This window comes from Aureobasidium subglaciale (genome assembly GCF_000721755.1).
Source record: "Aureobasidium subglaciale EXF-2481 unplaced genomic scaffold scaffold_29, whole genome shotgun sequence".
NCBI lineage: Eukaryota > Fungi > Ascomycota > Dothideomycetes > Dothideales > Saccotheciaceae > Aureobasidium > Aureobasidium subglaciale.
The window spans coordinates 91,539-117,924 of NW_013566966.1; the positions used below are offsets into that span (position 1 = coordinate 91,539).

At 51.6% G+C, this 26,386-nt stretch overlaps 10 protein-coding genes across 10 annotated transcripts; 6 read left to right on the forward strand and 4 right to left on the reverse strand.

The window, feature by feature from the left end:
- Positions 1–100: 100 nt before the first annotated feature.
- On the forward strand, positions 101–1,349 carry AUEXF2481DRAFT_464912 (uncharacterized protein). Its single transcript, XM_013484526.1, has 2 exons — positions 101–268; positions 330–1,349. The coding sequence occupies exon 2, from the start codon at positions 533–535 to the stop codon at positions 992–994; it is 462 nt and encodes a 153-aa protein (XP_013339980.1). The 5' UTR covers positions 101–268; positions 330–532; the 3' UTR covers positions 995–1,349.
- AUEXF2481DRAFT_8519 (uncharacterized protein) lies at positions 149–527 on the forward strand (the record flags this gene model as incomplete). Its single annotated transcript, XM_013484451.1, has 2 exons — positions 149–268; positions 330–527. The coding sequence occupies 2 exons, from the start codon at positions 149–151 to the stop codon at positions 525–527; spliced, it is 318 nt and encodes a 105-aa protein (XP_013339905.1).
- A 354-nt stretch (positions 1,350–1,703) lies between the features above and the next one.
- Positions 1,704–4,118, forward strand: AUEXF2481DRAFT_33036 (uncharacterized protein; the record flags this gene model as incomplete). Its single annotated transcript, XM_013484469.1, has 5 exons — positions 1,704–1,722; positions 1,777–1,813; positions 1,868–2,008; positions 2,064–2,201; positions 2,255–4,118. 5 exons carry the CDS (start codon positions 1,704–1,706, stop codon positions 4,116–4,118), a joined length of 2,199 nt encoding a protein of 732 aa, XP_013339923.1.
- A 376-nt stretch (positions 4,119–4,494) lies between these two features.
- Positions 4,495–5,591, reverse strand: AUEXF2481DRAFT_465499 (uncharacterized protein). Its single transcript, XM_013484527.1, has one exon. It carries the CDS (start codon positions 5,180–5,182, stop codon positions 4,613–4,615), a length of 570 nt encoding a protein of 189 aa, XP_013339981.1. The 5' UTR covers positions 5,183–5,591; the 3' UTR covers positions 4,495–4,612.
- Positions 5,362–6,248, reverse strand: AUEXF2481DRAFT_465492 (uncharacterized protein). The gene is made up of 2 exons (XM_013484528.1): positions 5,676–6,248; positions 5,362–5,586 (listed from the first exon to the last, which is right to left on the reverse strand). The coding sequence occupies exons 1-2, from the start codon at positions 6,099–6,101 to the stop codon at positions 5,542–5,544; spliced, it is 471 nt and encodes a 156-aa protein (XP_013339982.1). The 5' UTR covers positions 6,102–6,248; the 3' UTR covers positions 5,362–5,541.
- A 108-nt stretch (positions 6,249–6,356) lies between these two features.
- AUEXF2481DRAFT_44040 (uncharacterized protein) lies at positions 6,357–10,606 on the forward strand. The gene is made up of 8 exons (XM_013484483.1): positions 6,357–7,026; positions 7,466–7,581; positions 7,641–7,694; positions 7,801–7,820; positions 7,885–7,955; positions 8,914–9,110; positions 9,949–10,089; positions 10,414–10,606. Exons 1-8 carry the CDS (start codon positions 6,540–6,542, stop codon positions 10,546–10,548), a joined length of 1,221 nt encoding a protein of 406 aa, XP_013339937.1. The 5' UTR covers positions 6,357–6,539; the 3' UTR covers positions 10,549–10,606.
- Positions 10,607–13,951: 3,345 nt separating this feature from the next.
- AUEXF2481DRAFT_8523 (uncharacterized protein) lies at positions 13,952–15,582 on the forward strand (the record flags this gene model as incomplete). Its single annotated transcript, XM_013484452.1, has 3 exons — positions 13,952–14,254; positions 14,314–14,523; positions 14,572–15,582. The coding sequence occupies 3 exons, from the start codon at positions 13,952–13,954 to the stop codon at positions 15,580–15,582; spliced, it is 1,524 nt and encodes a 507-aa protein (XP_013339906.1).
- Positions 15,583–16,333: 751 nt separating this feature from the next.
- Positions 16,334–18,074, forward strand: AUEXF2481DRAFT_44046 (uncharacterized protein). Its single transcript, XM_013484484.1, has one exon. It carries the CDS (start codon positions 16,367–16,369, stop codon positions 18,035–18,037), a length of 1,671 nt encoding a protein of 556 aa, XP_013339938.1. The 5' UTR covers positions 16,334–16,366; the 3' UTR covers positions 18,038–18,074.
- A 1,737-nt stretch (positions 18,075–19,811) lies between these two features.
- Positions 19,812–22,496, reverse strand: AUEXF2481DRAFT_48272 (glycoside hydrolase family 3 protein; the record flags this gene model as incomplete). Its single annotated transcript, XM_013484502.1, has 1 exon — positions 19,812–22,496. One exon carries the CDS (start codon positions 22,494–22,496, stop codon positions 19,812–19,814), a length of 2,685 nt encoding a protein of 894 aa, XP_013339956.1.
- Positions 22,497–23,267: 771 nt separating this feature from the next.
- AUEXF2481DRAFT_8526 (uncharacterized protein) lies at positions 23,268–25,064 on the reverse strand (the record flags this gene model as incomplete). The annotated part of the gene is made up of 4 exons (XM_013484453.1): positions 23,268–23,325; positions 23,384–24,168; positions 24,223–24,647; positions 24,701–25,064. 4 exons carry the CDS (start codon positions 25,062–25,064, stop codon positions 23,268–23,270), a joined length of 1,632 nt encoding a protein of 543 aa, XP_013339907.1.
- Positions 25,065–26,386: the final 1,322 nt, after the last annotated feature.

The following is a 26,386-nucleotide window of genomic DNA, read 5'->3' on the forward strand; positions in this document are numbered from 1 at the left end:
GGGTAAACAATCAATTGATGCAGATTGCGGAGAAAAGCGTCATGCGGCGGGACAAGCCGATCCGGACAGCAGCAGCAATGAATCTCTGCCATCATTGGCTGTCTACTCTTTCCTTGCTTGTCAATAGCCTCTAGACCAGACATACACCATGTCGACACCTCAATTTGCGACATTCCGTCGCTTCGTCCTCACTGGCAGTATTGCCGCCGTCACTGCCACAGGAGCTTGGTATGGTGCCGGTCTGAAGATGAAGCAAGACATCAAACAGGTACGTCTCTTCTTTCCATCTTTCATCCTAGCACACACACTGACAAGCGATTGTGCAACAGGAAAAAGAAAAGGCAATCACAGCAACACCACTCCAGCAAATCACAGAACTCGAAACCTATCGTGCCAACTTGATGCAAAAGAAAATCATGCTGGACAAGAAGATTGATGAGTTGGAAGTCAAGAAGAGGAAACAGGAGAGGAAGAGAGTGAAAGAATTGGCAAGGTTGGAGAAGGAAAAAGCAGAGAAGGAAAAGTAAGAGACATGGAGAACATGAACAGACATTCAAGCCTTTCCATCGAGAGGAAAGGGTGGTCGCTGGCAGGACATAGCAGAGTCTCCGTCTGCAGCCTGGGGCGGCCATTAAGATGGACTAACAGCTTCTTTGACCGGCTCACCGAGGATCTTGGTTGGTCTGGCATGAAGGAAGAGAGCCGCCATGGTACAAGATGCCCCCGCACACGTCAAGTAAAAGGCTTGGTCGAAAAGATGGAGTCTAGACAGGAGAGATGTATGCGTGAGAAGAGGCCGACTTCTTGGAGAGACCTACGACTACGGCACAGATCACCGCGGTGGCAGCCATCAATCCGGTCAGCATTGCTCAAAAAGGGACATCCGAAGTCAAAACGTCGAGAGACGACGACATATACACCACTCGCATCGACAAGACCAAAAAGTAAATCTGGATCCACAAATGGCAAAACCCAAGCCCCTATGTACACATAGCTGGGGACGTCCCCCATCTGTGGCGAGGAAGTCAATTCTCTCGCTAAAGAACCTTGGAAAAACCGAGCAGAAATTCATGAATCTTGTACAACAGCAAATGAGTTTCGCTGCGCCGGAAGTTCGAACCAATCGACCCCCTTACTATCAGAGGAAAAGCCGCCGGTGGTTTTATCGCACGAGCCTTGAGGCGACGCAATTGGGCAACACGACTAGGATTACTGGAAGGACTGGATTCTGGCGGAATACATGGACTAGCTAAGCGAAGGTGGAAGTGAAGGTTGAAGTGGTGCTCGAGTTGCCCGCGATCAGTGTCCGATATACAGAGCCAACCCACGGCTTTGAATTAGGACCAAGGGCGCTTTGAGATGGAGTAAACTATGAGATGAGGTCGGCTGTCAACCCCGTCAACAGCAGTATCGAGGTCGAGATAGTTTACCTAGTCTCGAGACATTTCATCCGCCTCTTCCAGACACAGCTTTTCTTCGTGAGTGTTCTCTCGACACGAAATACGCCGCTCTCAGAACGCGCTCTGCCTTTTCGCTGTTCTTCCACGCGTCTCATCGGACAACACATCCTCTGTACATTCCCTCTGCGTTAAAACACTTTCTCCAACTTTTCTTCGTTGACTATCAGCTCATCTACTTACTTCGTGCGCAATCCTTTCTGTTCTTTTTATTCTTTGACCCATGTCTCTGCGCGAAATTTAATCATGTTCTACAGTCACGAGGGTAAGTCGGCGCACTCTCAATCACCATTGTCGCATCTGACATGAGTGGGCATAGTTCTCACCTCGCGCAAGCACGGCGTTGCAACAGTCTGGTAAGTCCACATCGATCACTCTTCGATGCGTCGTTTCTGATGTATAGTATTTAGGCTTGTTGCTACATTGGGCTCGAAATCCACGCTCAAGAAAGTTGACCGCAAGGAAATCTGCGCCGTCAATATCACCAAGGCATGTCAGACTATTGTATCGCCAGAAGCTCCTATGGCGCTCAGACTACAGAGCAATCTACTGTGAGTAACTTTTTGGACCAGTAGGGATCGAAGCAATATTGACACGTCATCTCAGGTATGGAGTCACGCGTGTATATGGCGAGCAATGCAACTTCGTGCTCAAAGACGCACAAGTCGAGCAAAACAAGATTCGTGCTCTGCTGCGCTCTCTTCACGCTGCACCGATTGAGCTCGATGGCAAGCACAAGGCCAAGTATGCATCTCGATTTCTCCCACATATTGCCGTGACTGACTAACATACAACAGACCTGCTCAACTCATTCTCAACGACGATCCAGACTTCTCTCCAGAGCTAGCCTGGGGCATCGACTTTGACCCTTTCCGCGACGACTTTGGTCTCACCAGTGGCGAAGGCTCGTCTCCGCGATCAGGTCTTCTCTCGCCACATACTGCTGTCTCAAGTGCTCTGGGTTCTGAACATCTGGATCCGAATCTGGACATCATCATTCCGCCGTCAGCGTCTTCCAACTCAGCCGGCGGTGGCTTTGGTCTTGGTCTTGGTGGTGGAAGCCTTGCGAGTTCTGGCCACAACAGAGGATTCAGTCAATCATTATACGGCGCCCGTGAGGAGAAGTTGCTTGAAGATGTCGGTTTCGGCTTTGACGAAGATGGCAACTTCATCGACGATGTCGTTGCACCTGATGTTGGACGCGCAATTTCTGTTCATACGCCTGCACCTGTTTTGCGTCATGGCGCTTTGCCAGGCTCGAACGTTGACCGCGATGTGGTCATGTACGACGATGATCCTCTTCCTGTATATCAAAACGACGTCGACATGCAAGATGTAGAGCCATTCTCTCCCCGCGCTGCCGCCCAACAAACAGACTCAGATCACCCAGCACCTATTGAAGGAGAAAAAGCTCAAAGCCAAACTTCATCTACCACGGCCATCGCTCCAGCGGTTCGCGTCCGTATCCCTAAACCATTACCTCAGGATCAAGAACTCGAACTTCACAACTCTGATCTCCAGGATTGGGATCGTGATTACCTGGAGCATCAGTCAGAAGTCTCTCGTCATAAGTTGCAGAACAAGAGTGTTACTCTGGCACGCAAGAATGCAGACTTTTGGGTGTTGCAGAATGGTATTGGCGGTCTGGGTTTGGCATATCAAGGTGCTGAGGAGCATATGCCTGAGCCTTTGAAAATGTTTAGCGGAAGTGCTCTTCTTGAGGCACTGACTGGCATTCAGCTCACAGTAGCAGGGGCAAAGCATGCCAGAAGCGATGAGGGAGAGGTCGACGACGAAGGCAGAAGAGTTCGCGCCCGCAGCGACGACAACGAGGTGGGCAGAGGAGCAGAGGTTGACAATGCCGCTATTTTCGACACTGGCTTTGCTGATGACAGTGTCGACACCATTGAGCAAGGTCGTGAGGCACCGACTCCAATGGCAGATCAACACTCTTCAGCCCATACGCTGCCCTGGAACCATGCCGCCCCACCTTCCCGTGGATCCTCTCACCACGGCTATATACCACCCTTTCCCGTCGCAGGCCCCAGCAGCTCAGTTGCAGGCGGTGGCTTCATCCCCCCAGCCTCTCACACCCGCAATCGTCGCATTGTCTCCCAGTCCCCTCTAGTAGGCCGTGGAGCCCACCCTACTACAAACCCCGAAGACCTAGGTTTCGTACACAGCGACGACAATGCCCACTTTGACGAAACCTTTCCCCCTGCCGTCATCAACGACAATATAAACGACGAAGATTCACCACCCCACCCCTCCCTCGCCCCCTCCTACAACCTCTTCGGCCCCGCCGCCGCCGTATCCACCCAAACCGCCTCCACCCCCAACTGGCTCACCACCACCCTCGCCACCGAATCCCTAAACTTTCTCGCCTTTGTAAAAGCCGCCATAAATTCCGAACTCCACCAACAAGAAGCAGAAACCACTGTAGTAGAAGCCATTGCATCTGTTCTTGATGTGGAAGCTTCTTCATCCGAAGAAGATAAACGTGGTGGCTTTGTGGAGTTTGAGGTGTTGTTGTCACCGGGGGGTAATACGAGGGTTGTGGCTGCGCAAGGGTTTTTGCATGTGTTGGCGCTGGTTACGAGGGGGTTGTTGGGGGCGGAGCAGGGGGAGGGGTTTGGGGGGATTGAGTTGAGGGTTTTGTGAAGGGGAGGAGAGAGTAATGGAGATGATGAGTGTGAAAGGATATGGGAGATGGGGTACGAGATGTTTCACGTTCTTCTGCTGTGATATTGCTGGAGTTGAATGGATTTGATGGATGGTTGTGTTGTTTTAATTTGCTGGGAATTTGCTGTTGCTGGCTCGGACTGCCATTGCTGTTATCATTATATCGGGATAGTTTGCTCGTGCGGAAGATGAAATATCAATCTGTTGTTTACGAGTACAGCCAGAATGTCGTAGACGACCTTTGTTCACGTCTCAAGTATAAAGGATAGCCGATAGTCGTAGCCTGCCAAGCTACGTCACTGTAGGATGGATCCAGCAGTAGCGTTACTGATAGGCACAGCCCTGCTCATGTCGGTAAAATTGTACGTAACAATCGGAGACGAGAAGGAGGTATCATTTCGTAGCTTCTAACATAGGTAGGACAGGACTCATCGGGGGGGAAATCCGGGTCAAGCAGCATCTCGACAATAACATCAACACTTTACACCATTGCGTCTGTTTATTGGTTTAGATTTGCCCGACCAAGGTCTATAATGTAAATTATTCAACTCTGAAGACTGATACTCTTGGAACAGTGCCATCGTGACAGGCTTTCTTTGAAAGTGGTCCAGATATGACAGATTGAGGATGATGTGATATCGAGGCACAACTACAAGGCTGTGAACACGCCGGGTGGCTTGCAGTGCTACAACTGCATGTGAGGATTGCAGTAGACGTTGCAAAGCTGACGGCGAAAATATTGACACAAACGCAGATAATTGGGAAGTCTGAGCGTGATTGTGGTTTTGTTCCTCCAGGTGTCCGTGTGGCTTTGTGCAGCTGATTGTGGCCCATTGTGCAGAAGAAATTCGACAAACAGAGCACGATTTGGTCTCAGAAATCTTGGTTGGGAAAGACGGCGCGAGCTGGTCGAGGATTATAGGAATGCCAGTAGGATAATTACAAAGTGCTTGAAAAAAAAAATTGGGTGTAGAGAAGGGGTCGAGATGATCAGTTATCGGCAATTCTTTGTGCGTCCGTCTCTGCTTGACGTCGGATGCCATCCTCTTTCATCCTTGCCCTACGCTGTTCAATAGGTTCCCACGCGCATGGGCCAGAAAATTGTATTTCTGGCGGTCCAAAACTCGTGAGTATTGCTGTGCGAAATGCTTCCGTCCTTTCTTTGTTGACTAGGAACCTCTCGTTGCAAAGCTCAACAAGGACACGCATGTATGCTTCCGTGACCATTGGTATTAGTTTGCCATCAGCCGCTTCATAGCCGATCACACTGTCGAAAGCAAGACTGGTCGTCCGAATTGCTACCTTGGCCGTGGATGTCCGAAGGTTGTCTGTCGAAATGCTCGAGATGCCGCTTTCTCTGAAGCCAGATTGTAGGGCCGCTGTGTTTACTTTCTGCGCGCTCTCAAGCGAGGAACACAAAACATGTAAGATCTGGCTCGTCAATTAACTCGGGGTTGATGTTCGTTACTTTCAACCAAGTGTGATCTAGGCCCGAACAGCCAAAGGTAGAGAATGAGGCATGAAGATAGCACCTACCATCGGTTCAAATTTGCACCGTACCCACCTCACGCCCTTCACAGATGAAGGCACGCCCAAGTTGGTGTGATCGGATAGACCCAACATAGGAGCTACGGGTCCTTTGCCTGACAATGGCAATGGGTCATGCGACACAAACAACGACTGACCACCGCTTTCTACACCTGCAGCGGCGACATCAGAGATATGTGCATCATCGTCCGGCGTCGGTCGTGGTGAGTTCTGCTCCCTGCCTTCCAGATATACGGCAATGCGTCCGGCGCAACTGCTTGTCGTAGCTAGTGTGTCTATCTCGTTGATCTCGTCGACCAATTTTCGGATGCCGACATCTACACTGCTTTTAGGCAAGGTGTCCGTATACGGAGCCTTAGGCGCTGTGAGTTGTTGCAGAATTTTCGCCTTCTTAGCCGCGAATGCCGGCGACATTGCGTGGGATTCCGCAGTTTACCAGACGTAGAGATGTGGCTTCGCTCAGCAGTGTTCAATGCTTCTCGTATTGAGTAGCGAGTGCGATCGTGTGATTATTTTTCTTTTCTTTCCTGTCGAGCGAAAATCCATGAGATGCAAGGTGTTTCGATGTAAGAGGGGCTTCATGATGTCATTTGGAATGCGATGCTCCCGGTTCGGTGTCGCGTGGAAACGACTCGCGAATTGAATTGGACACACGGACAAAGTGCTGGCCTTCATCGCATTTTCTCAAATTGATCAAAATCTGGTTCACTCTACGCCGGTCATCTCTAGTCGCAAGACTGGTGTCTCAACATCTACAAGGAATATAATACTGATTGAATATTGTGGAAACTCTGGACCCTCATCTCCACTTGGACATCGTTTTCGTAAACAGCCAAATAGACGCGCAACAATATGGCACCAAAGCCGGCAGGGACGCTTGAGAAGAAGGAAGCGAACGACCTGGATATTGGGGATCGCAAACGCAAGCAGACGACCAGTCGAGCACCCAGAAGAGCTGCTACTAAAAGCAAATATTTCGAGCCTGATCCCGAGAATGAATCCGAAGTAGAAGATGGATCGTCCAGTGCTGTCGTAGAATCTGAAGATGATTCCGATATCTCTTCAGAGGAATTTTCAGATACCTCGCAGCGTCCGCAGAAGCGAAGAGCACCTGCGTCGTCGAAAGTCACGGACACCGCTCCGATTACAGGCAGCAAAGGGAAGGAGCTCTGGCGTCAAGGTGTCAACACTGGACTTGCTCCTGGAACTCAGATTATCATCAAGAGGCCAAAGCCCAGGACTGCAGGCAACACTCCTTACGCCGATAACACGATCCACCCTAACACCATGCTATTTCTCAAGGATCTCAAAGCCAACAATGACCGAGAGTGGCTCAAGAGTAAGCGTTCATCTACCCTCCCTGACCTATTTCGTGTGCATCTCGCTCCGTGTCGAGTCCAGAGAATCCGATGAGGACCCTGATCTATCAATTCTCCACATTCCCATCTCGGTCTCGATTGTCGCCAGATAGCCGCGTGGGCATTTTCCTCTTACGACGCCTTAGTACGCAACACGAGACAACATTCTCTCGGCCGAGAAATTACCCTTCGGCTTATTTGAGTGATATTGGCTCTGTTTGCAGCTCGAGCATTTGTGCAGTAGCTTGCAGCCAGATCACCGAAAGAACGTTGGTTCTCGCCTGTACTCCACAACTCCACCACACGCTCAAGCGCTTGATCACACCGCTGCCTAGAGCATGCACGCCATTCTCCAATGACGGACTGGTTCACGTTCCCGTGTTTTTCATGCAATCGGCTGACTTGTCACCACCCTTGCAGTGTACGATGCCGACTACCGCTCGAGCTTGAAAGACTGGAACTCGTTCGTGGAAGTATTGACCGAGGAGCTCACCAAGATCGATGACACCATTCCTGAACTGCCCCTCAAGGATGTGGTCGGTAATTTCCATACAAAGGTCGATCACACATGACTGACACAGATCCTGGTGATCAGGTCTTCCGCATCTATAGGGACATACGATTCAGCAAAGATCCTACACCTTACAAAGTATGTACTAGAGATCCTCTCGGCCGCAAAGCAAACCTGCCTGCAGCATCGATCTGGCCCATGTTACCTACCGCGACGCTAATACTAACGCATTGACCTTATGTAGCCATATTTCTCCGCCGCCTGGTTAGTTCATCACGCGAGAGCAGAAGGATCACTATCACGATACTGATCAAGCACAAACGTTCAGGAGTCGAACGGGCCGTAAAGGACCATATGCTGCCTACTATGTGCAGATTAGCCCAGGCGAAAGTTTCGTTGGTGAGTGACGCGATTCTTGTTCCCCGTCCTTTCCTTTCATATGGCGCTTGTTGATTTTGCATGGCTGTGGCTTGTTTAATCTACTCGTACTGTCAGTCCCGTGCTCGGAGCGATAGCCTCCTGAATCTCCACCCGCTCCCGGGAGGTTTGGGCGACCATAGCGTCAATCATTAGGATCGAGCCGTGCTTAAATTGATAAGATACCGGCGTCGTCATCCGGCTCAGGCTTGATGTCCAAAATGACAGACGTCGTGTTTCTGTGTGCTAGAGTTCGGCGATCACGTCCCTCTCTCACTATCACATGTAGCGATGCGTTCAGTTGCCGAGATAAAATTATGGCGTCACAACATAGTTCTCCCTAGTGAGGGAGAGCTTGACGAGTTCTGGGTCCATGCGACTTGAACTCAGACGGTCTAGGTGTGCTCTCAACTCGAGGATGCAAGCTCTAGTGCACAGAAAGGGCAACGATCGAGCTCGTCCTTCAAGCCTGACATAGCCCGAAGTACAATACACGAAAGGGTGTGTTGGCTCTCACGAGCTCTTGATTGACAGTATGGTTTCCATGCTCTTTGGTTGTACTCCGGTGCGAAAAGAAGGTGCTGGGATTTGCTGGTCGCCTTCTTGTTCTGGTCCTGCTGTGACGCTAGGTTCCCGAGGAGCGGTTCTGACGTGGATTACGGAGGGGCTTCCATGCCTACTTGGTGGTCAACGAGGTTGCGATCATTGTTGTTATAAGCGCATGCATTTCTCGCCGTTTGTTCGTCATCAGAGACAGCAGCTTCTTTGCGTTGTCAGGTAGCTCGTGTGGCTCTTAGCTTTGGGTCGAGGAGTTCGTCAGGACTGCATTGCACGTCCTAGTCTCCACTGTCCTTGAGCTTCTCGAGCTACATCAAGCTGTCTTTGCCAGCAGCAGTGAGCACTAAGCATTTAGGACCGAAGCTGACAGTTCGTCGCGCAGGTGGAGGCTACTGGTCTCCAGATGCAAGAGCTCTAGCAGCACTCCGTAACACCATCGACCACAATCCGCAGCGGCTCAAGGACGTGTTGATGAATGACACGATGCGAGCTGAATTCCTGTCCGGTTCTTCGTCGAAATCGGCTGTGAAAGCGTTTGTCAAGACGAATGCGGAAACTGCATTGAAGACCAAGCCAAAGGTAAGCAGCCAACCTCTCTTTACTCCACTCAGTACATAGATCGTGCATGTCGTCGTGAGTAAAGGTTGCCAAGCCGGACATCTTTGTTGGCGCTCTACATTCACGATGTGTCAGCACATGCTTCACGGAGGATTATAACCAGCTTTCAGCCCCTTCCGGAGCGTTGTGGCTGGCTGATACCCTCACGAAAGCCACAGGGACACGTCCGGGATGGAACGCGATGCGAAACTTCCGTCTCATGATCCTCGGCGTGTGAACATCTCAATCAGCGAGTAGCATCAGAAGAGCAACTGCCGGACGTCTCAATTTGAGGGAAGGAGCAGAAGAAGCAAAGTCGATCGGTCACGAAGGATCGCGGATGCAACTCGTCACAGGTGATGGCTAGGAACCTTCGGTCCATGCTTGATCCCGGGCGGGTAGGGGTTCCTCTGCGACTACCTTACTCCCGCTCGGGCTGGAGCGTCCCGCGTTGCCTCTCTGGACACTTCAATGAGACGAGCAAAGGAGATGATGACCGCCCTCGATTCATCTCGAGCGAAAACCACAAAAGTGAGTACGAAGTTGCCCTACCCATCCGATATGGCTAATATCCATTCACTTAGAATTCATCTCCTGCAGACGCCCAGAGACGCGTGTGCCGAGATGGCGAGCAAGACTCGTGAATTGGTTGTTGTTTGGTAGACTAGTCGGTTGAACCCCGCTAGTTGAACCTACCTTTGATGCATGTGTCTCATGCCATGAACGCCAAAATTAACAGGATGATTCATGACGAGATGGTCATACAGTGGCACACACATGCGAAACGGAAGTTCGGAAACTGACCCTATTCATGCTCTAGGGATACGACGCTGGTCATCCGGACATCGACCTCCTACGTCTCAGACGCTTTACCGTCGGCACCAAGTTGATGGATGCTGAAATCCTCGACACGCAAGTCCTGCGCCGGATCACGGCTCTGCTCTCCGCGTTGCACCCTTTTGTGAGTTCTATCCTTCGACTTCTTGCAGGCCTGCCCTTGCTCAACTTCTCAAACCGTCTTCGGCTAAAGGAGAAGGCGCGTTGTTGAACCATGGTACTCGAGTTGCACCGTCTTTCGACGAGGCGGCGATGGGTCTGATGGACCTTTTAAGGTCGCGAGTCAGTATCCACAAAGTGTCAACCGTTCGGCCCGAGGGGACGGTGCGTGGTCTGTTTCGGGGGCTGTTCTTCTTTGAAGCAAGCCCTCTGAAACCTTCCTTGCCAATACCCTTACTAGCCAACCATGGATCTGCGGAATTGATGGCTGACATTTGCTCATTTCAAGGTCGCTTGCTTGAACCGCATCGTTCTCCCCGATCCGAGTGAGGAGGAGGAGGAGGATGATGATGAAGACGACAGCGAGGACGAAGCCGAAGATGGAGAAGACGAAGGCTCAGAGGCAGAGAGCTCGGATGCTTAGGGATAGCAGAGTGCAAAGGCGACTGGAGTGGGAGTCAGAGAGATGCCGTTGAAACGGGTAAAGGCACCAATAGACACGTAAAATCTGCGATCAACAAATCGACGACTGCCACGAATGTGTCATTCTATTCTCTGCTGCAGCATATTCTGAATCCATCAACTCGCATTCTGCAGCACTTGTCGTCGGTGACAGGTCGACGTCTGAATGTCAAAAAGAATATGCCAGCGCATCAAGGCTCGAATAAGTTATGATTGGTCTCTTCCTCGCTTTAGGGCGTGCATTTTGCGTTGTCCACCTGCATGAGAATTTAATCACCTGACGAAGCACTATGCGCTTTTCGGACTAGAGCTTCGCGGTACATGTGCAAGCAGTGCCACTATCATGTTGCTTCCAGTCTGTGCTTCCTATGTTCGGGTGTGGTTCATCATCAGCAGGGCAGTGGTTGGGCCAGGTAGGAAGGACGGCAGATCTGTATGAGGTTTGACGACGATTGATGAATTGTAAATGCAGCATCCATGTCTGGGCAGGGAATGCTTCCTGCAGGAGGTGGCTGTTCAGTGTCGAGCCTGCGCGGCAATCTATCCAGTTTTACGAGTGTTGGTGTTGACGGCGTCGCTCGCGGGTCACAGACCGATCAGTAATGACGATCAAGGTTGAAACGGACGGTCTTTTTCCGATCCGCACCGCTTCCCAGCGTACCGTACCTTATGTTCATCGTTCATTTGGAAGGAGTTTTACGCGCGCGGGTGGCAGCGAGCTTCTCGAAATGAGTGAGATCGCCTTCGGGACGCCGCGGACGGGTCAACGTCACCGACAGATTACAGGTCTCTGTTTTAATCGTGATGGCTTTTGCCCTGTATTTGTTTCATTTCCAAGAGACAAAACACATCGCATCGTCCACTATTCCTCGCTAGTCTGGTTTTGTCAAACAGTCGGATCGGACCGCCGTCGGCCGGAGGGGTAAGCCTGACGAGGGGCATACGAGCCGCGAGCGATCGTGCAAGACACAAGCGACGCTCAAGGCTTCGAGCTGACATGCTGTCGGCTTCCTCTTTTGGGAGCCATATCGCGAGAGCAAGTATAGCTCTGGAGTTATTTGGATCTCGATAGCAGATTTACATCTGACTATCGCGAGTTCGCATGACAGCCTGTAACTGTCTTGATCAACAAGCATGTGTACTTCAACTTACTTTCTAGATCATGCAGGCTACATCTTATCGCAAATACGACCCGGGGCCACCACTCCGCATTCTATGTGCTGTACGGCATGTCAGCGACATGTTAGAAGCAAGGGAACAAACGAAAGAAGGGAATGTGATGTGATTCAGAGATGCCATGCATTCGCGCTTCGTCCCGGGCCTTCATTGAGACTGAAACCTTGTACTGTCCCCTCTGCATACAAAATTAGGTATCTCGATGACTGATAGATCATAAATCCCCGTCTCGATCTGTTAGTACAGTCGGACAAGCGCCAATTGGAATGAGCAGCGTTGCTTGCATGCGTCGCTTCGAGAATCACCCGACCATACCTTACAACTATGCTCCCTCGAAGCAAGACATTGTCCAGACTGCTCCTTCCCAGATTTTCCGATTTCGGTGACTTGTGTCCCAATAGGATCAGGACAGCCTAGACAGGGCGAACGTCAAATCACCGGACGGTGGAGGCAAGCAGTCAAGCGCGACCTCAGTCTCACTCCCTTGATGGCGTTCGTTGAAACGGTCTGATCTTTAACATCCTCTAAGCCGGAAGTTGCCCCAAACTCAGTCTCCTCGGGGCGCCGCATGAGCCAGCGGGAGGATAGTTTGGGCTAAGGCAAGTGTCCCGTACCGCACGTGTTGTCTAAGACAAGGACGACGTCTTTTCGTAATCAATTGACAAGGCGCAAACTGACTAGAAAGGATAGGGCAAACGATAAGGTGATGATCGGATGCCGTGATCGCTCAAAGCAAACAGGTTGCAAAAGTCACCGGTCAAGCGAGACGACGGGCGAACAGAGGTGACAGTGACAAACGAAGGGCGCAAGAAAGTTGACTCGCTGAAGCGGTCAGCAAGGAAGATCGTCCCTAAGCGCGTCAAACATACGCGCGCACACGCCGGGAGCCGCTGACGGAGTAGAATTTGGCGAGGCTCGCACCGTCGAAAACGGCGAACGGTGGCTTCACCCTAAACGCAGATCATTGCATACCTCGAGATCCTTCTCGGTCAGAGAGTTCATGCTGTCGCGTGGCAAGCCGAGGGTCAGGCCTGCAGAAGCACTCGGACCAGGTAAAGCAAGTTGCTGTCTTAGCGCGCCGGCGACCGATGCATGCCAGTGATGCCGCAAGTAGACGACGACAGCCAAAGTTCACTTTCAGCTAGGGAGCAGCTTAGTAGAGACGACCAAGGCCCCCTCCGTGACACGTTCGAATCTCGCTTTGCCCTGCCGGTAGTATTTGTCTTTCTGACCGCCTGCCCGCCAAAGTGGAGTCTACCACCGAACAACGTTACGATCACGGCACGGCTCTGTGCGCACAGAGTGGCAGCGTCCGCAAAGCTAAAGTCTCTACGACACTGCGTGGCTGCCTTCACCCGCGCGCGCCGTGATCGACGGAATTGTGTTTATTGCGTACAAATTTGCTACGCTAGAGCCGCGCATGCCCTCGTTCTGCAGAGACTGAGAGGATTAGCGAGACAGCAGGAGCGGAGCGGGCGCAGGGTCTACTCGTCTTTCTTTACATGGACACTTTAAGAGTTGGTCGCGGGTGCGCATGGTGGTCAGTAGTGTTTTGAGGAGCGTCGCAAAAACGCTCGGACTTGATACAGAATATTGGATTTCTCAAAAAGCATCCACAAACTCACGGACACACTACCCGTCCGCGTTTCTCGCTAACCAGAGAGCGCCCCGGGCCTATCCATAATCCCGCCTGAGACCAGTACCGTTCAACCAACCAAACTGATCCGCTTGGACAGCCGGTGGTCTTTCGCACCTGAAATAGCGGCAGGAACCCCACCGTCTGTTCCTTGGACATTTCCGTGCCTGTGTGTCGGATTCACATCGTTTCTTTCTACCGCTCCTTCTGCCGCCCCTAGAAGCGCGCTTGAGGTCATTCTGTCGATTTTCCGTACAAGAGAGACAGCACATCCGCACCCGCGACTCTTCGCAGCAGCGTCCAATACTCGCGCATCAGGTCTTTGAATTTCTTGTCGGTTTTTCTGCTGCAGCTGTCACCCGACGCCGCTGTCTTGCCTTGAGTGCCGTTGATCCTGCAGCTCGCCTGCGGCCCGCGCCTCCCTTGTGCAACTACGACATAGCTGCCACATCCCACATCCCACGCCAGCCGACGTGCATACTCGGCTACTGCTGTTCGACAAATCTCACCAAAGCGCATTAGTCGCACCCCTCCCGCAGTTATTTATTTTGAGATGTACCCAAACCCCGGACCTCCTGCTGCTTGGTCTCCAAACGCCAATGGTCAACCACCGCAACAACAACCTCATCCTCAACACTCTCAACACCCCCAACATCAACATCAGCAGCAACACCCGCACCAACAACAGCAGCAGCAGCAGCAGCAACAACAACATCACCAACAGTTGCCGCAACATCAACAACCTCCCCCACCTCCACCGTCCACTTCTGCCCCTCCACAGCACCAGCAGCAGTGGGCGCAACCCCCTCCACCGCATCCCACGGCTCAGTACGCGCAACAGCGTCCGCCCCCTCAGGTATGTCGAGTTGCACAAGCAAACACTCTCGCGTGACATTAACCTCTCTTTCCTATCAGATTCCTCCCCTCAGCCAGGCAGTGCCTCACGGAGGTCCTCCAAACATGACCACTCTTCAACCTGCTCACCCCGAACAATATCGCTCACTGCCACCACCAATGCACGCCTACGGTCCACCAGGTCATTACCAGCAGGCTCTCCCTTACCCTCCTCAACCTGCCCCTCGCCAGAGAACGGCCATTGCTTGCCGTTATTGTAGACGTCGCAAGGTATGTCAAGTGACCGACATTCGAAAGTAACCACCTAACACTCTCTAGATCCGATGCTCTGGTTTTGATCAGTCCGAGGATGGTCGCTGCACCAATTGTCAGCGTTTCTCACAAGAATGCGTCTTCACGCCTGTCTCGGCACAGTCGCAGGCTTTCGTTCCCGCCCACACTGTCTGGAGACAGCAGGGTGCACCTCCGCAGCAGTTGTATGGCGCCTATGGACAGCCGCTACCTCCTCAGCAGCACGCAGTTCGTGATCCCTATCCTCAGCCGCAACATGGCTACCCTCCTCCTCAAGGATACCCCCCTCAAGGTCCGGTCTACGGAATGCCTCCTGGTGCAGTCCCACAGGGACCCCCACCACCTCATGTTGCGCCTCCACAACCCACAGGAACACCAAACCCTGCTCAAGAGGCCGGTCGCAAACGTCCCAACGAAGAGCCGCATACCCCGACTCTTCCTCCACCGAACCCTGCTCAAGCTGCTCAGATGCCTCAACAAGGACCTCCCCCGCCCCACGCTCAGCCGCAGTACACCTACCCTGATCCGACTGTCTTGACTCCTGCAGCGGCTTCGCCTGCCTCGTCTACCACATCGTTCCAGTCTGCGCAACCTCACGCTCAGCCATACTTTGCGCCTGCACCTCCACGAAGACCATCCCCTCAGACAGCCTACTCATACGAACAACAGCCTCGCCCCTCTCATTCTCCGCACACTCATGCCGCGTCTGTTCCCGCGGCTGCGTACAACCCGGCTGTGACGTCTCATCCTGACTCCAAACCTATTCCTGCGACCAACGAGCGTACAAGCCCGTCCAACAACGCTCGAGGTGTGCGCATCAAGGAGCTTGTAGGTCCAAGTGGTCAACCTCAGCCCCAGCAAAACCATACTCAAGGGCCACCACCTTCGACTGCTGCGCACTCTCAGCAGCCGCAGCAAGCACCGGGCGCCACTCAAACTGCTGCACAACAAGCGCAGAATCAGGCCAATTCTGAAGGTGGTAGGAGCCAAGCCGACAGCAATATGCTCAGCAAGCTCAATAACCAGCAGCGCATGTGAACTGCGGTCTTCACTTGTATGCGCTCTGTCGCTGGTCTTGCAAGCAAAAAATGTGAGCCCGCCCCACATTTGCTCCTTGAGATCTGAAGAATCTCCGAGGAACCAGGGATCGAATGGTGGTCTGCAGACTCAGAGTCACAAATCGCTTTAATCAGAATGATAAATGTCTTTTAGTTCTTGTTTCTTTCATTTTTTTCGCTTCTGATTGGTAGCCCTTCATGTCTACCCCATAGCCGGTCTCAAAAGGAAGGCGTACTTTCATGGCTAGTACTTGTTTGCTGGAATCGATTTCTAGACTCAAGAGGCATTGGTGGGACTTTTTTGCTTGGCTGGAATGTTCTGATAGCGTTTAGTTCTTGTATTGGGTTGGTGCACCCTCGAATATCGATGGTACGGCAATTGGCCAGCATCTGGAAGATGGCGAATAGTTTTGGCTCTAGATAGGAGTTGAAAAGTTATGAGCATTGTTACTCTCCAACACGATCTTTACATGCGGTGCAGATTAACACGTTTGGGAGTACTTATTCTCATCATGACTCGATGCTGGTCTACGTACACGCTGGAAGGAATGTGATCATCTTCGGACGTGTCTCTGAGCGTCGCATGTTGGAGGGAGGCTCAAGTCGCGTGCGGCCAGCGCCGATTTGATTGACGGTGACGGTGACGGTGACGATTGATGATGACGCCAAGACCAGTCACCGCGCTCAACTTCTCTTTTGACATCTCAAGACTTTGTTCAACTTCCAGCCAAGAGACATTATTGTTGAATCTGTGACTGGGTATCATGACCGAAGCATTGGTTAAATGGGCAGTGCCCCAAATCTCACGTCTTTTGCCTTTGGATGAAGATTCACTCAAGCAAATCATCACATATCACGACACACTACCCAGAGATGTAGCGGCAGAACAACTTGGAGGCTTGTTGGGTGACTCGCCGCAAGCTCTGGAGTTCATTGCTTCATTTAATTCGCGTCGTCAAACACCGCCTTCAGAAGCTCGTCCTGCGGCTGCGGCTCCCTCGACTCAGGATGAAGGTGTACCAAAGAGACAGCCAAAGCAGCCAAAGAAGAAGGCGAACATCCACAACCTACCAGCGCGGCAGGTTCAAGATCTCGGAGGTGCTTCTGGCGCATACAGAAAGCAGGATGAGGGTGTTTACATGGCTGGATCATCGAGAGGCAAGAAGCCTCAATCATCTCTGTCAACCACTCTGGCTTTGCAGGAGGCACCTGATGCTAGACAACTTCCTCTCCGTACTGCTGGAGGCATATCTCGTGGACCTCGGGCTCCACCTTCGGCATCTGGGCCTTTGATTTCTGATGTCCTTCCTCCACCATCGCAATCATCTACTCCTCGTACTGCATCACCCGCACCGACCAAGACGAAGGTCAACATTACTGGAGGTACCAATATGCATGGAGCTGGAAAGACTTTGTCAGATCTAGATTCTGCTATTCGAGCTCTGGAGCTGCAGACCAACCCCACCTTGGCTTCAAACTCACAATCAGCAGCTGATCTCGCAAAGCGAAGGTGTAATTGCATGGCTACACGCCACCCGCTCTTGACCATCGCACCAAACTGTCTTAATTGTGGAAAGATCGTCTGTGTTAAGGAGGGTCTCGGACCATGCACTTTCTGTGAAACTCCCCTCCTCTCATCCACAGAAATCACAAGTATGGTGCGTGTGCTCAAAGATGAGCGCGGCAAAGAGCGTCAAGCAACCAACAATGCAACTCACAAGCGCGCCGAGGTCAGCCAAAAGCCTCGCGCGTTTACCGGTCGCGATTTCCTTTCCTCCTCAGCAGCAGCATCCACAGCAGCATCTCCACTCTCCTCTGCAGCACCCTCCGAAGACGAAGGCGATTCGGCAGTCAGCAAGGCCAAAGAGCACAGAGACAAACTTCTCGCTTTCCAAGCCAACAACGCGAGACGTACACGTGTATACGACGAGGCTGCAGACTTTGACGTCCCCACCTCTGGCACAAATATGTGGGCATCCCCAACCGAACGTGCTGCAGAACTCAAACGCCAGCAAAAAGTCATGCGTGAGATGGAGTGGAACGCAAGACCTGAGTACGAAAAGCGTCGCATGGTCGCCAGTATCGATGTCGTAGGCGGCAAACTCGTCAAGCGCATGGCTAAAGTCGATAGACCTGCTAGCGATGCTGAGGAAGAGGCAGAGGAGGAAGATACGACACCAGTGCAACGGGACGATAATGCTGGGTCGGGGGCTTTCAGCAATAATCCTTTGCTGGGTGCGCTGATTAGACCGACTGCTAGAGCTGATAAAGGGAAAGCCAAGGGGCAGGAAGGAAGTGAGGATAGGAAAAGTACTTGGAGGAGAGTACAAGACGATAATGATGACAATGAGCAGTGGATCTTGGATGGTGGTGCGTATGGCGGCAGGGTCGAAGGTAGGATATTAGGTGCCGAAGAACATGCTGTTGGCTCATAGTCTAGACACACATCTACCGAATATTTCGAACGACCACATTCATTGATCTAAGTGATATCTGAAGCACCGTAAACACCAGATCAAAGCATGACTTTGTACATAAAACTGGCACAACTCCACCCTTGATGAACTCACATAACTTCACATGGTCCATGCACCACCCACTCCGAATCTCAAATTCCCCTCCACATTTTCGCAGACGCCCTGTGCAACTCTGCTACATATCTCTATCGCTTTTACCTACAAACAACCAGACCCTCTCATACTGTCCCAATTACATCGAATTTTGCGCAGAAAACACGCTGGGACAAAGAAATCACGTTGCCCGAGCAAGAAAGCTAGCCTGATTAAGCTAGCGTGTTGGTTTCTTTGTCAGAGGTTCTCGAGTTGTTCTTGTTTGCGCAATTGCAAGTTGAGGGCGTAAGAGCGAGAAAGGTATGTTTTGACCACAGATCACGGGTGCATGGTATTAGAAGCTTCGTTCGACCTCGCCTATCCCCACTTCATGTCACTTATGCCACAATAGCCTAGTACAGTCATCAGAAGCACCGAACACGATACTCAATCTCACGCACGTTTGTGAGGAATATTTATCATCTTGTTTGGACACATTTCATCAAGCAGGATTAGTGGTGTAGTGGTAACATAATCGCCTTCCATTCTTCAATGTGAGCGATTGCTGTGGGTTCGATTCCCGCCTAATTCAATTATTTTTGCCATTGCGGGTCCAAAACTGTGGTTACTTCTTTTTTTGCAGCACTTTTGAGCGAGATATGGTCTTTTTGCGGTTTCTGGGCGGGGATCAATAGATTTGGCTGCAGGTTCATCTTCTGGGCCTGCATTGAGCGTGAGGCTCGAGGGTGACTGGTTGGTCGGTCTTGTTGTTCAGGTGCTGCTCGATTTGGGGCATCCCTGCTGGGTCTTGCCCTGCGTTTCCACCGTCAAAGCTTTGGTGACCCTGTCCCTCAGGTCTGGACCACTGACAGCATTATTACACCTGGTGGACATACTCGTACATTCTGCTTCGCTCACATAAGCACAACTACTTTCGTGTTTACATCTGTCATCTCCATGTCATCATCAAAGATCTGGATGTCTTATTTGTAAGTGTGGCGCGCGAAGGTTCCCGATGACATCGCCACGTTTTTGACGCTCTTCGCTGTGTGACTAAACTGAAAACCTGTATCATGATCCATCAATCCATTAAAGACCCGTATCGATCCAAAAAGTATAAAGAGATGACTCTAAATATCTTGAGCATGGCATAAACTGGTATCCAAAGCAGTAGCCATGGTGGTTGCCTCGTTATGCCGCTGTCAAGTCAGAGAGGGGTTGCCGTCGGTAAGACCCTGGCCTGTCTCAGCCTTCCAAACCAGATCAACAAATTTTTTGGTTTCCAATACAGTTAAATGTTTTAGCTACGTAGACGGTTTCTGGAAGATTGGACGTGCTTAGAGCAGCGCATTGCCCCTGTCTATAAGCTCTTGTCGTTGTCGACGGCTTCCGCCTGCTTTCGACTTTTGAGAAGCACGATGACTTATACTTTGCACTTGACCAGGTCAGGAGCCAGTGAGAAGAGGAACACGATATTGGGCAACACAAACAGGATCAACGAGGACCTTTTTGGCAACACATCATCTTTCTTAATGTCTGGATACATATTTACAAAAAAACGCCCCCTTCTACCTACCCAAGTCCAACGCCCTCATCCTCATCATATCCCTAAAACGCCCTTCCCTTTTGAAACCCCCTCAGCCTGAAATGTTTCGGGCAATCAAGCAAGCAAAGCCTCTGTGCTAATCTTTCCCTTTTGTTGAATATCCCTCGAGCTAAAGCCCAATTGCACCTCAAACTCTCCCATCGGCAAGACCCAATTCTGAATCCCCACATCCCAATAACTGAGATCCTTTCTCGTCAACTCCATACTAACCTCGACTCGCTTTTCCGTAGTGACGAAAAGCTTGTCAAAGGCTCGGAGGACACGGACGGGGAAATCGACAGTGTTGCCAAGGGAATCGATGATAGGGGTGCTTGGATAGGAGATGTAGAGTTGGACTACACAGTCGCCAGCAAGGGAGCCTGTGTTTGTGAGGGAGGCTTGGACGACGGCGATGGGGGTGTAGAGGTCAGGATTTCCGCCTTCTGCCCCGCCGGCGGGGGATGGTGGTTGTGCGATCTCGTAGCCTTTCGGGTAAGGGTATTTGCCCGTCTTGATATCGTCGATGGAGTTGATGTAGGGGTAGATGTATTTCTTCAGAGCGATGAAATTGGCAGGCCAAAGCGCCTCGCGAGGATCGGGAATTGAGACGTCCATGCGGGGAGGAGTAAGCGCAGCAGGTCGCTTTGCAGGTAAAGAAGAGAATTCAGTGGCCATTGGGTGGATGAACAAGCTGCTGAGATGGAATGTAGTGTATGAGAGTCCAAAGCCGAACTCGAAGCGTGGCTCAATGTCGTGCTTGTCAAAGTAGCGGTAGTCGAGGTAGAGCCCCTCTGAGAAGTTTTGCTGCGGGATAACGGCGTTGGGATGGTACAGGATCTTGCTCGTCGGACCATAGTCATCTTCGCGCTTAGCGATAGTGTATGGTAGACGGCCTGAGGGATTCACATCGCCGAAGATGATTGAAGCCAACGCAGTTCCGCTTTCTTGACCAGGCAGATTGGCGTAGAGCACAGCCTTGACACCGGGCAGATCGATCCATTTCTCCAAGATGACAGGACCAACGGAGTGGACCACGACTATGGTTGGACCACCGCATTTGGCTGCAACCTTCTTGACCAAGTCATCACCGCCCTTCTGAGCGTAGAGGTCATTACGATCGCCCTTGACAGCTCCCCAGGCGACATAGCCCTCTCCACCATCAGAGTTGATGAACACGAAGCACAAGTCTTGATCAGCTGCACGCGATGAGTGCTTGTCAAGGTCTTGGGAGTTTGACGGGTAGTCGGAGAGCGTGACACTCTCCTTGTCGAAACCAAGATGAATGCCCTCTGCAGGAGAGACGAGGTAAGGGAATTCCACAGTGCCAGATCCCCATCCCTGAGCAAGAGTGCCTTGGTTGCAAGCACGGTCTGCACAGGCGTTGGGTCCATTGCCATTGTTGAAGGCGTCTTCACCAAAGATGGCTACGCGAAGCTTGTCGCCGTTCTTGGTCATCTTCTTGCCATCACGGTTGATGGGAAGAACATGATCATCGTTCTTCAACAGAACAGTACCCTCAGCAGCGATTTGACGAGCAAGCTTGCCGTGAGCATCCTCGCCTTCGCCTTGAACATTGACGAACTTGTTGACAACTCCCGTGGTGGTGTCGTTGCTTCCGGGGTGCAGCAAGCCAATCTTGTCATTGGTCCAGGAGGAGAAGTTTGGGCCACCGCCGTCCTTCTCGGCAGGCCACTTGGACTTGTCATCTTGGCCAAATTGGCACCAAGCAGCGACAACACGCAGGACCATGTCGTTGAGACGCTCCATAGGAACACTGCCATTGAAGACAGCCTTGGTCAATTCACCTCCCCAGACAGATTGGCCATCCGTCCAGCGGAGACCATCACCAGGCATACTCATGTCAAGACCAGCAAGAGCAGAAGCAACACCACTTCTCTGAGCGAGCCAGTCGCTCTGTACGAAGCCCTGGAAGCCCATCTCATCTTTGAGGATACCATTGAGCAGCTTGCTGTTTTGACAGGCGTAAGAGTTGTTGACCTGGTTGTAAGAGCACATGACACTACCGACACCAGCCTTGACACTTTCGGCAAATGGCCAGGCGTAGATTTCGTGCAGAGTTCTGTCATCGAGGTTACTGCTGATGGCGTTGGGAGTGCCCCATTCCCAGCTCTGGCGGAAGTGTTCCTGCTCATTGGCAATGTAGTGTTTGGCAGTCGCAATGATGCCCTCCTCTTGGATTCCACGGATCATGGAAGCAGCGGCAAGACCTTGTAGAACAGGATCCGAGCCAAAGCCTTCCCAGTTTCTACCACCGGCAGGCAGACGGCCGAATGGGCCCATGCTTGGACCAAGGACGATGTGTACACCCTTAGCACGAGCCTCACGACCATGTGCGCGACCCTTGAGGTAGATCAAGTCCTTGTTCCATGTGGAGCCAAGAGTGATGCCGGCAGGGAAGGCGGTGATGTTGTCGGCGAACCTCAGACCAAGAGGCCCGTCCTGCAAGCAGAGAGATGGGAAGCCCAATCGCTCGACAGGTCCGGTGTTTCCGACGCACATGCCCATCTCCCAGCCAGTGCCGGTGGTGATGTTGACCTTCTCAACGACAGACATCTGGCTGACCAGAGCAGCAGCCTTCTTGTACGCCTTTTCCCATGCAGCAACGGTGCCTCCTCTTGGTGATGGATACCAGGGGTCGCTCTGACCCTCTTCAGGTTCACTCTTGTATACCCAGATGCCCCCGGCGCTTAGAAGTAAGACCAGAGCGGCAGTGAAGAGCAAGACCATCATGCAGCACATGCGCGACGGAACCAAGAAGCGACGCCATGTCGACCGACGGCGTGTGGTGAAGAGCGAGTCGTGAGCCTGAGCTGTCTTGTCCTGGTATGGTCGGTCCGAGTTTCTGAGAGGGTCTAGTTCGTTGATTGATGACGAGATCGAGTCGCGCGACGACGACGTGGATAGGCGGTAATCGTCGAGCGATTGACGCGTCAACTCATAGTTTTGCGCCATGGCTGCGGTCGATTTCTATGACATGTAATGAGTGAAATTGAAAATGACTTATGTTGAACTCTTCACATCGATGCAGGAGAGAAGCATTGAAGAAACATGTGCCTGAGTTCGACTACGCCATCGTCTACTTGTAGCAATTGGAGCCGCATCTTGATTTATTGATTTAGCCCCGCTTCGGATCGTCTTGGCCGACTCCCGGAATGGCTGGTTTGTGTTACATACAAGCCACCACTTGGACTTGACATCCGATCATTTTCACTGCTTTGTTCAGAAACACGACCTTTGTCAGTTGGTGAACGTATGGCATGAGCGAGCCGACATGCCAGTCTACTCATTTTCCAAGCACGATACTTCATGTTGTAATGTTGCCAATTCATAATTCGACATGTACAGGAAATCATTTCTTACGTTCATATTACATTTGCTGTGGCATGGCGCATCATAGATCAATCGCAGCCTGGGCCGGTCCGACCTAAGGAAGTGCCTTTCATCAGCCTTCCGCTCGGGTATCAATTTGGGGCTGCTCCAGGTCATGCCGACCATCTCGCTTCATTTCCTCTACAACTTGGAGGCAGGAGCGGGGCTACCCACAGTCGTAATCTCGTCGTACAACAGCCTGTGTGATTCGGTTAGCAATCTTGTCCCACACGATCATTGGAAGGATTGATACGTACGATGTCAAGAACTCGTCATACTGCTCTCCAGTAACCTGTGTGGCAAAGTACTTCTCTGCCAACGGGTACTTGTGACCCTTTGGTGCCTTGGAGCCGAGCTCCTCGGCTTGCTCGTGGAGAAGCTTGAGAGCGTACTCCTTGTTGATCGTCTTGCCTGTGTCTGTCTGTGCTTGGTGTCTGCACCATTGCCAAAGTTGACTTCTGCTGACCTCGGCAGTTGCAGCGTCCTCCATCAAGTAGTTGATAGGGGTGCAACCAACTCCTCTGAGCCAGCCCTCCATGTAGCCGAGACCAATGTTGAGGTTCTTTCTGATACCGTCCTCGGTGATCTTTCCGGGAACGTTCATGTTGAGGAGGTCGTATTGCTTGATGTCGACTTCCAATCTGCGGACGTGGAGCTGGTTGGGTGTAGGCATGTGCTCGTTGAACACCTCGGCAGCAATGCTAGCGAGAGCAGGGTGAGCAACCCAGGTTCCGTCGTGGCCAGCCTTGACCTCACGGAGCTTGTCAGCACGGACACCGGCCATGGCCTTGTCGTTAGCCTCCTTGTCGTTCTTGATGGGGATCTGAGCAGCCATGCCACCCATGGCGTGAACACCTCTGCGGTGACATGTCTTGATCAGAAGCTTGACGTAAGCATCCATGAAAGGAGAAGTCATGGTGACAGCTGAACGGTCAGGCAAGACAAAGTTAGGGTTCTGGCGGAAACGCTTGATGGTGCTGAAGATGTAGTCCCAGCGTCCGCAGTTCAAACCAGAAGAGTGATCACGAAGCTCGTAGATGATCTGGTGAAATGTGTTAGCGAGGGTCACATTTTATGGGATCTCCAGTCAACTCACCTCGTCCATCTCAAATGCTGCCATGATGGTCTCGATCAAGACAGTACCTCTGATGGTTCCACGGGGCATGCCGATGTAGTCCTGGGCAAGGTTGAATACGTCGTTCCAAAGTCTAGCCTCGAGATGGCTCTCCATCTTGGGAAGGTAGAAGTAAGGACCAGCTCCTCTCTTGACGAGCTCTTGAGCGTTGTTGAAGAAGTAGAGACCAAAGTCGAACAAACTACCAGAGATGGGCTCACCGTCGACAGTGAAGTGCTTCTCCTCCAAGTGCCAGCCACGGGCACGAGCAATAAGCGTCGGCAACTTGCGGTCGGTACGGAGCTTGTAGTCCTTCTCTCCCTGCTTGAAGTCGACCTGCTTGCGAATGGCATCGTAGAGGTTGAGCTGTCCGTTGATCATGTTATCCCAGGTGGGTGCACTTGAGTCTAGAGATTGACGTTAGTGCTGTGCTCTATGCGGCTCCCTATAGTTTAAGTACCTTCGAAATCAGCCATATATGTCCAGACATCCGAGTTCAGGGCATTGACGACCATCTTTCTGTCGGTAGGACCAGTGATCTCAATTCTGCGGTCAGCGAGACCAGGTGCTGGTGGCGCTCCTTTCCATGCATCGCTATCACGAATGTGCTTGGTTTCTGGGAGGAAGTCGGGGAGTTTGCCAGCATCGAGCTCGGCCTGGCGGGCTACGCGTCTTTGCAACAGTTCCTTGCGAGTCTTGTTGAATGTGCGGTGGAGAAGGGCAAGGAAGACAGTAGCATCCTTGGAGATGACCTTGCGAGTCTTGTCATTAAGAGGTCCGAGGATGTTGACCTCGCGGAGAATGTGGTCTGCGTTTTGTGCCATTGTATCTTTTTTTGTCTGAGGTGTGAATATGTCTCACAGATATGACGATGAGGTTCAGAGAAGGAGAAAAGGGAAGAAATGAGGAGCAGATCTCCTACGTGTATATGTATCTATTGTATGCCGTCAGAGATAACCTTACCGAGGCTAGTGGTCTAAGCTCTTTGGGAATCTCTTCTCCGGCGAGAACGGCGGGCGAGGGGAGGAGATGGGCTGCTTGGTCGAGATTCGGGAAACTGGTGTGGGGTAGTTCTTTGCTTTGGTTCACGTCATACATGCTTCTCGGCAATCGCATCCCGCCTTCAATTACGAGCATTCACTCAATTGCCTGTCAATCTTCACTTGTATACAATTCCTCTCAGATTTTCTGCGTGTGAATACCACATGGTCGCCTCGGGTTGCGAGCGCCGCGGTCTGGCATATCAGCTTTTTGTCCTTCACATGCCGATGCCGAGGTCAGGGAAAACAGTCACAACAAAATGTCAAGCTTGTGCAAGGACCCGGTACCGCTCCGTGTTTCTCCTCCTTTTCCCCGGAAGCCGCCGCGTCTCTGATAGGGACCCTTTCGCGCCGGCAAAACTCCTACTTTACATGTAGCCATCGAGTCACTCTCAGGTGTTAACATCGAGTAAGATGGGAAAATACACTTCGACTCGACTTGTTGAGATGATCCTTCGGCCAGCTTCCTGCGCGAATACGGTCAGTCGTTATGCACTTCTATCGAGTAAAATTGCAGCGCTATCTTGGCCGCACACATTGTGTTGTCCTCGTCGGCTGCACACGAGTGTCCTTCAAGTGAACGTTATACACGTTCATCGAGTCAAAGAAGAATCTTCTGTTTAACCTAACCCTAAAAGCCTGAGTCTGTGCACACTTCTTGTCGTCCGGCAACACATTCAGCACTCTCAGACATGTTCGTCCTCAACGTATTCCGACCACAAAGTGTAGGTCGAGATATGACCTGGATGGATCAAGCATCACAGGCTATGAATCGCTGATTTTTTTCTTGGCGGTAGACAGTTGTTGATCTCGCCTCTGAAATACTGCTGTAAGGTCCGCTTGTGCTGCATATTTACGGTCTATATCCTCGTGGTTTTATTGTTCAGTGTACACAGAGACTGTCCTTATTATCTACACGATCATCTGTTTGATCACCATTTTATATCAATATAGAGAACATGAGAGTAGATGTATTGATGCTGCGAGTAAAGACATCTTCAATGCCATGATCAGAGTAGAGCAATAGTGGGCTGTAGAAAGGCACAGTCATACCTCCATACATGTCTGACATCGGCGCAATAATTGAGAGAGCGACGTGACTCGGT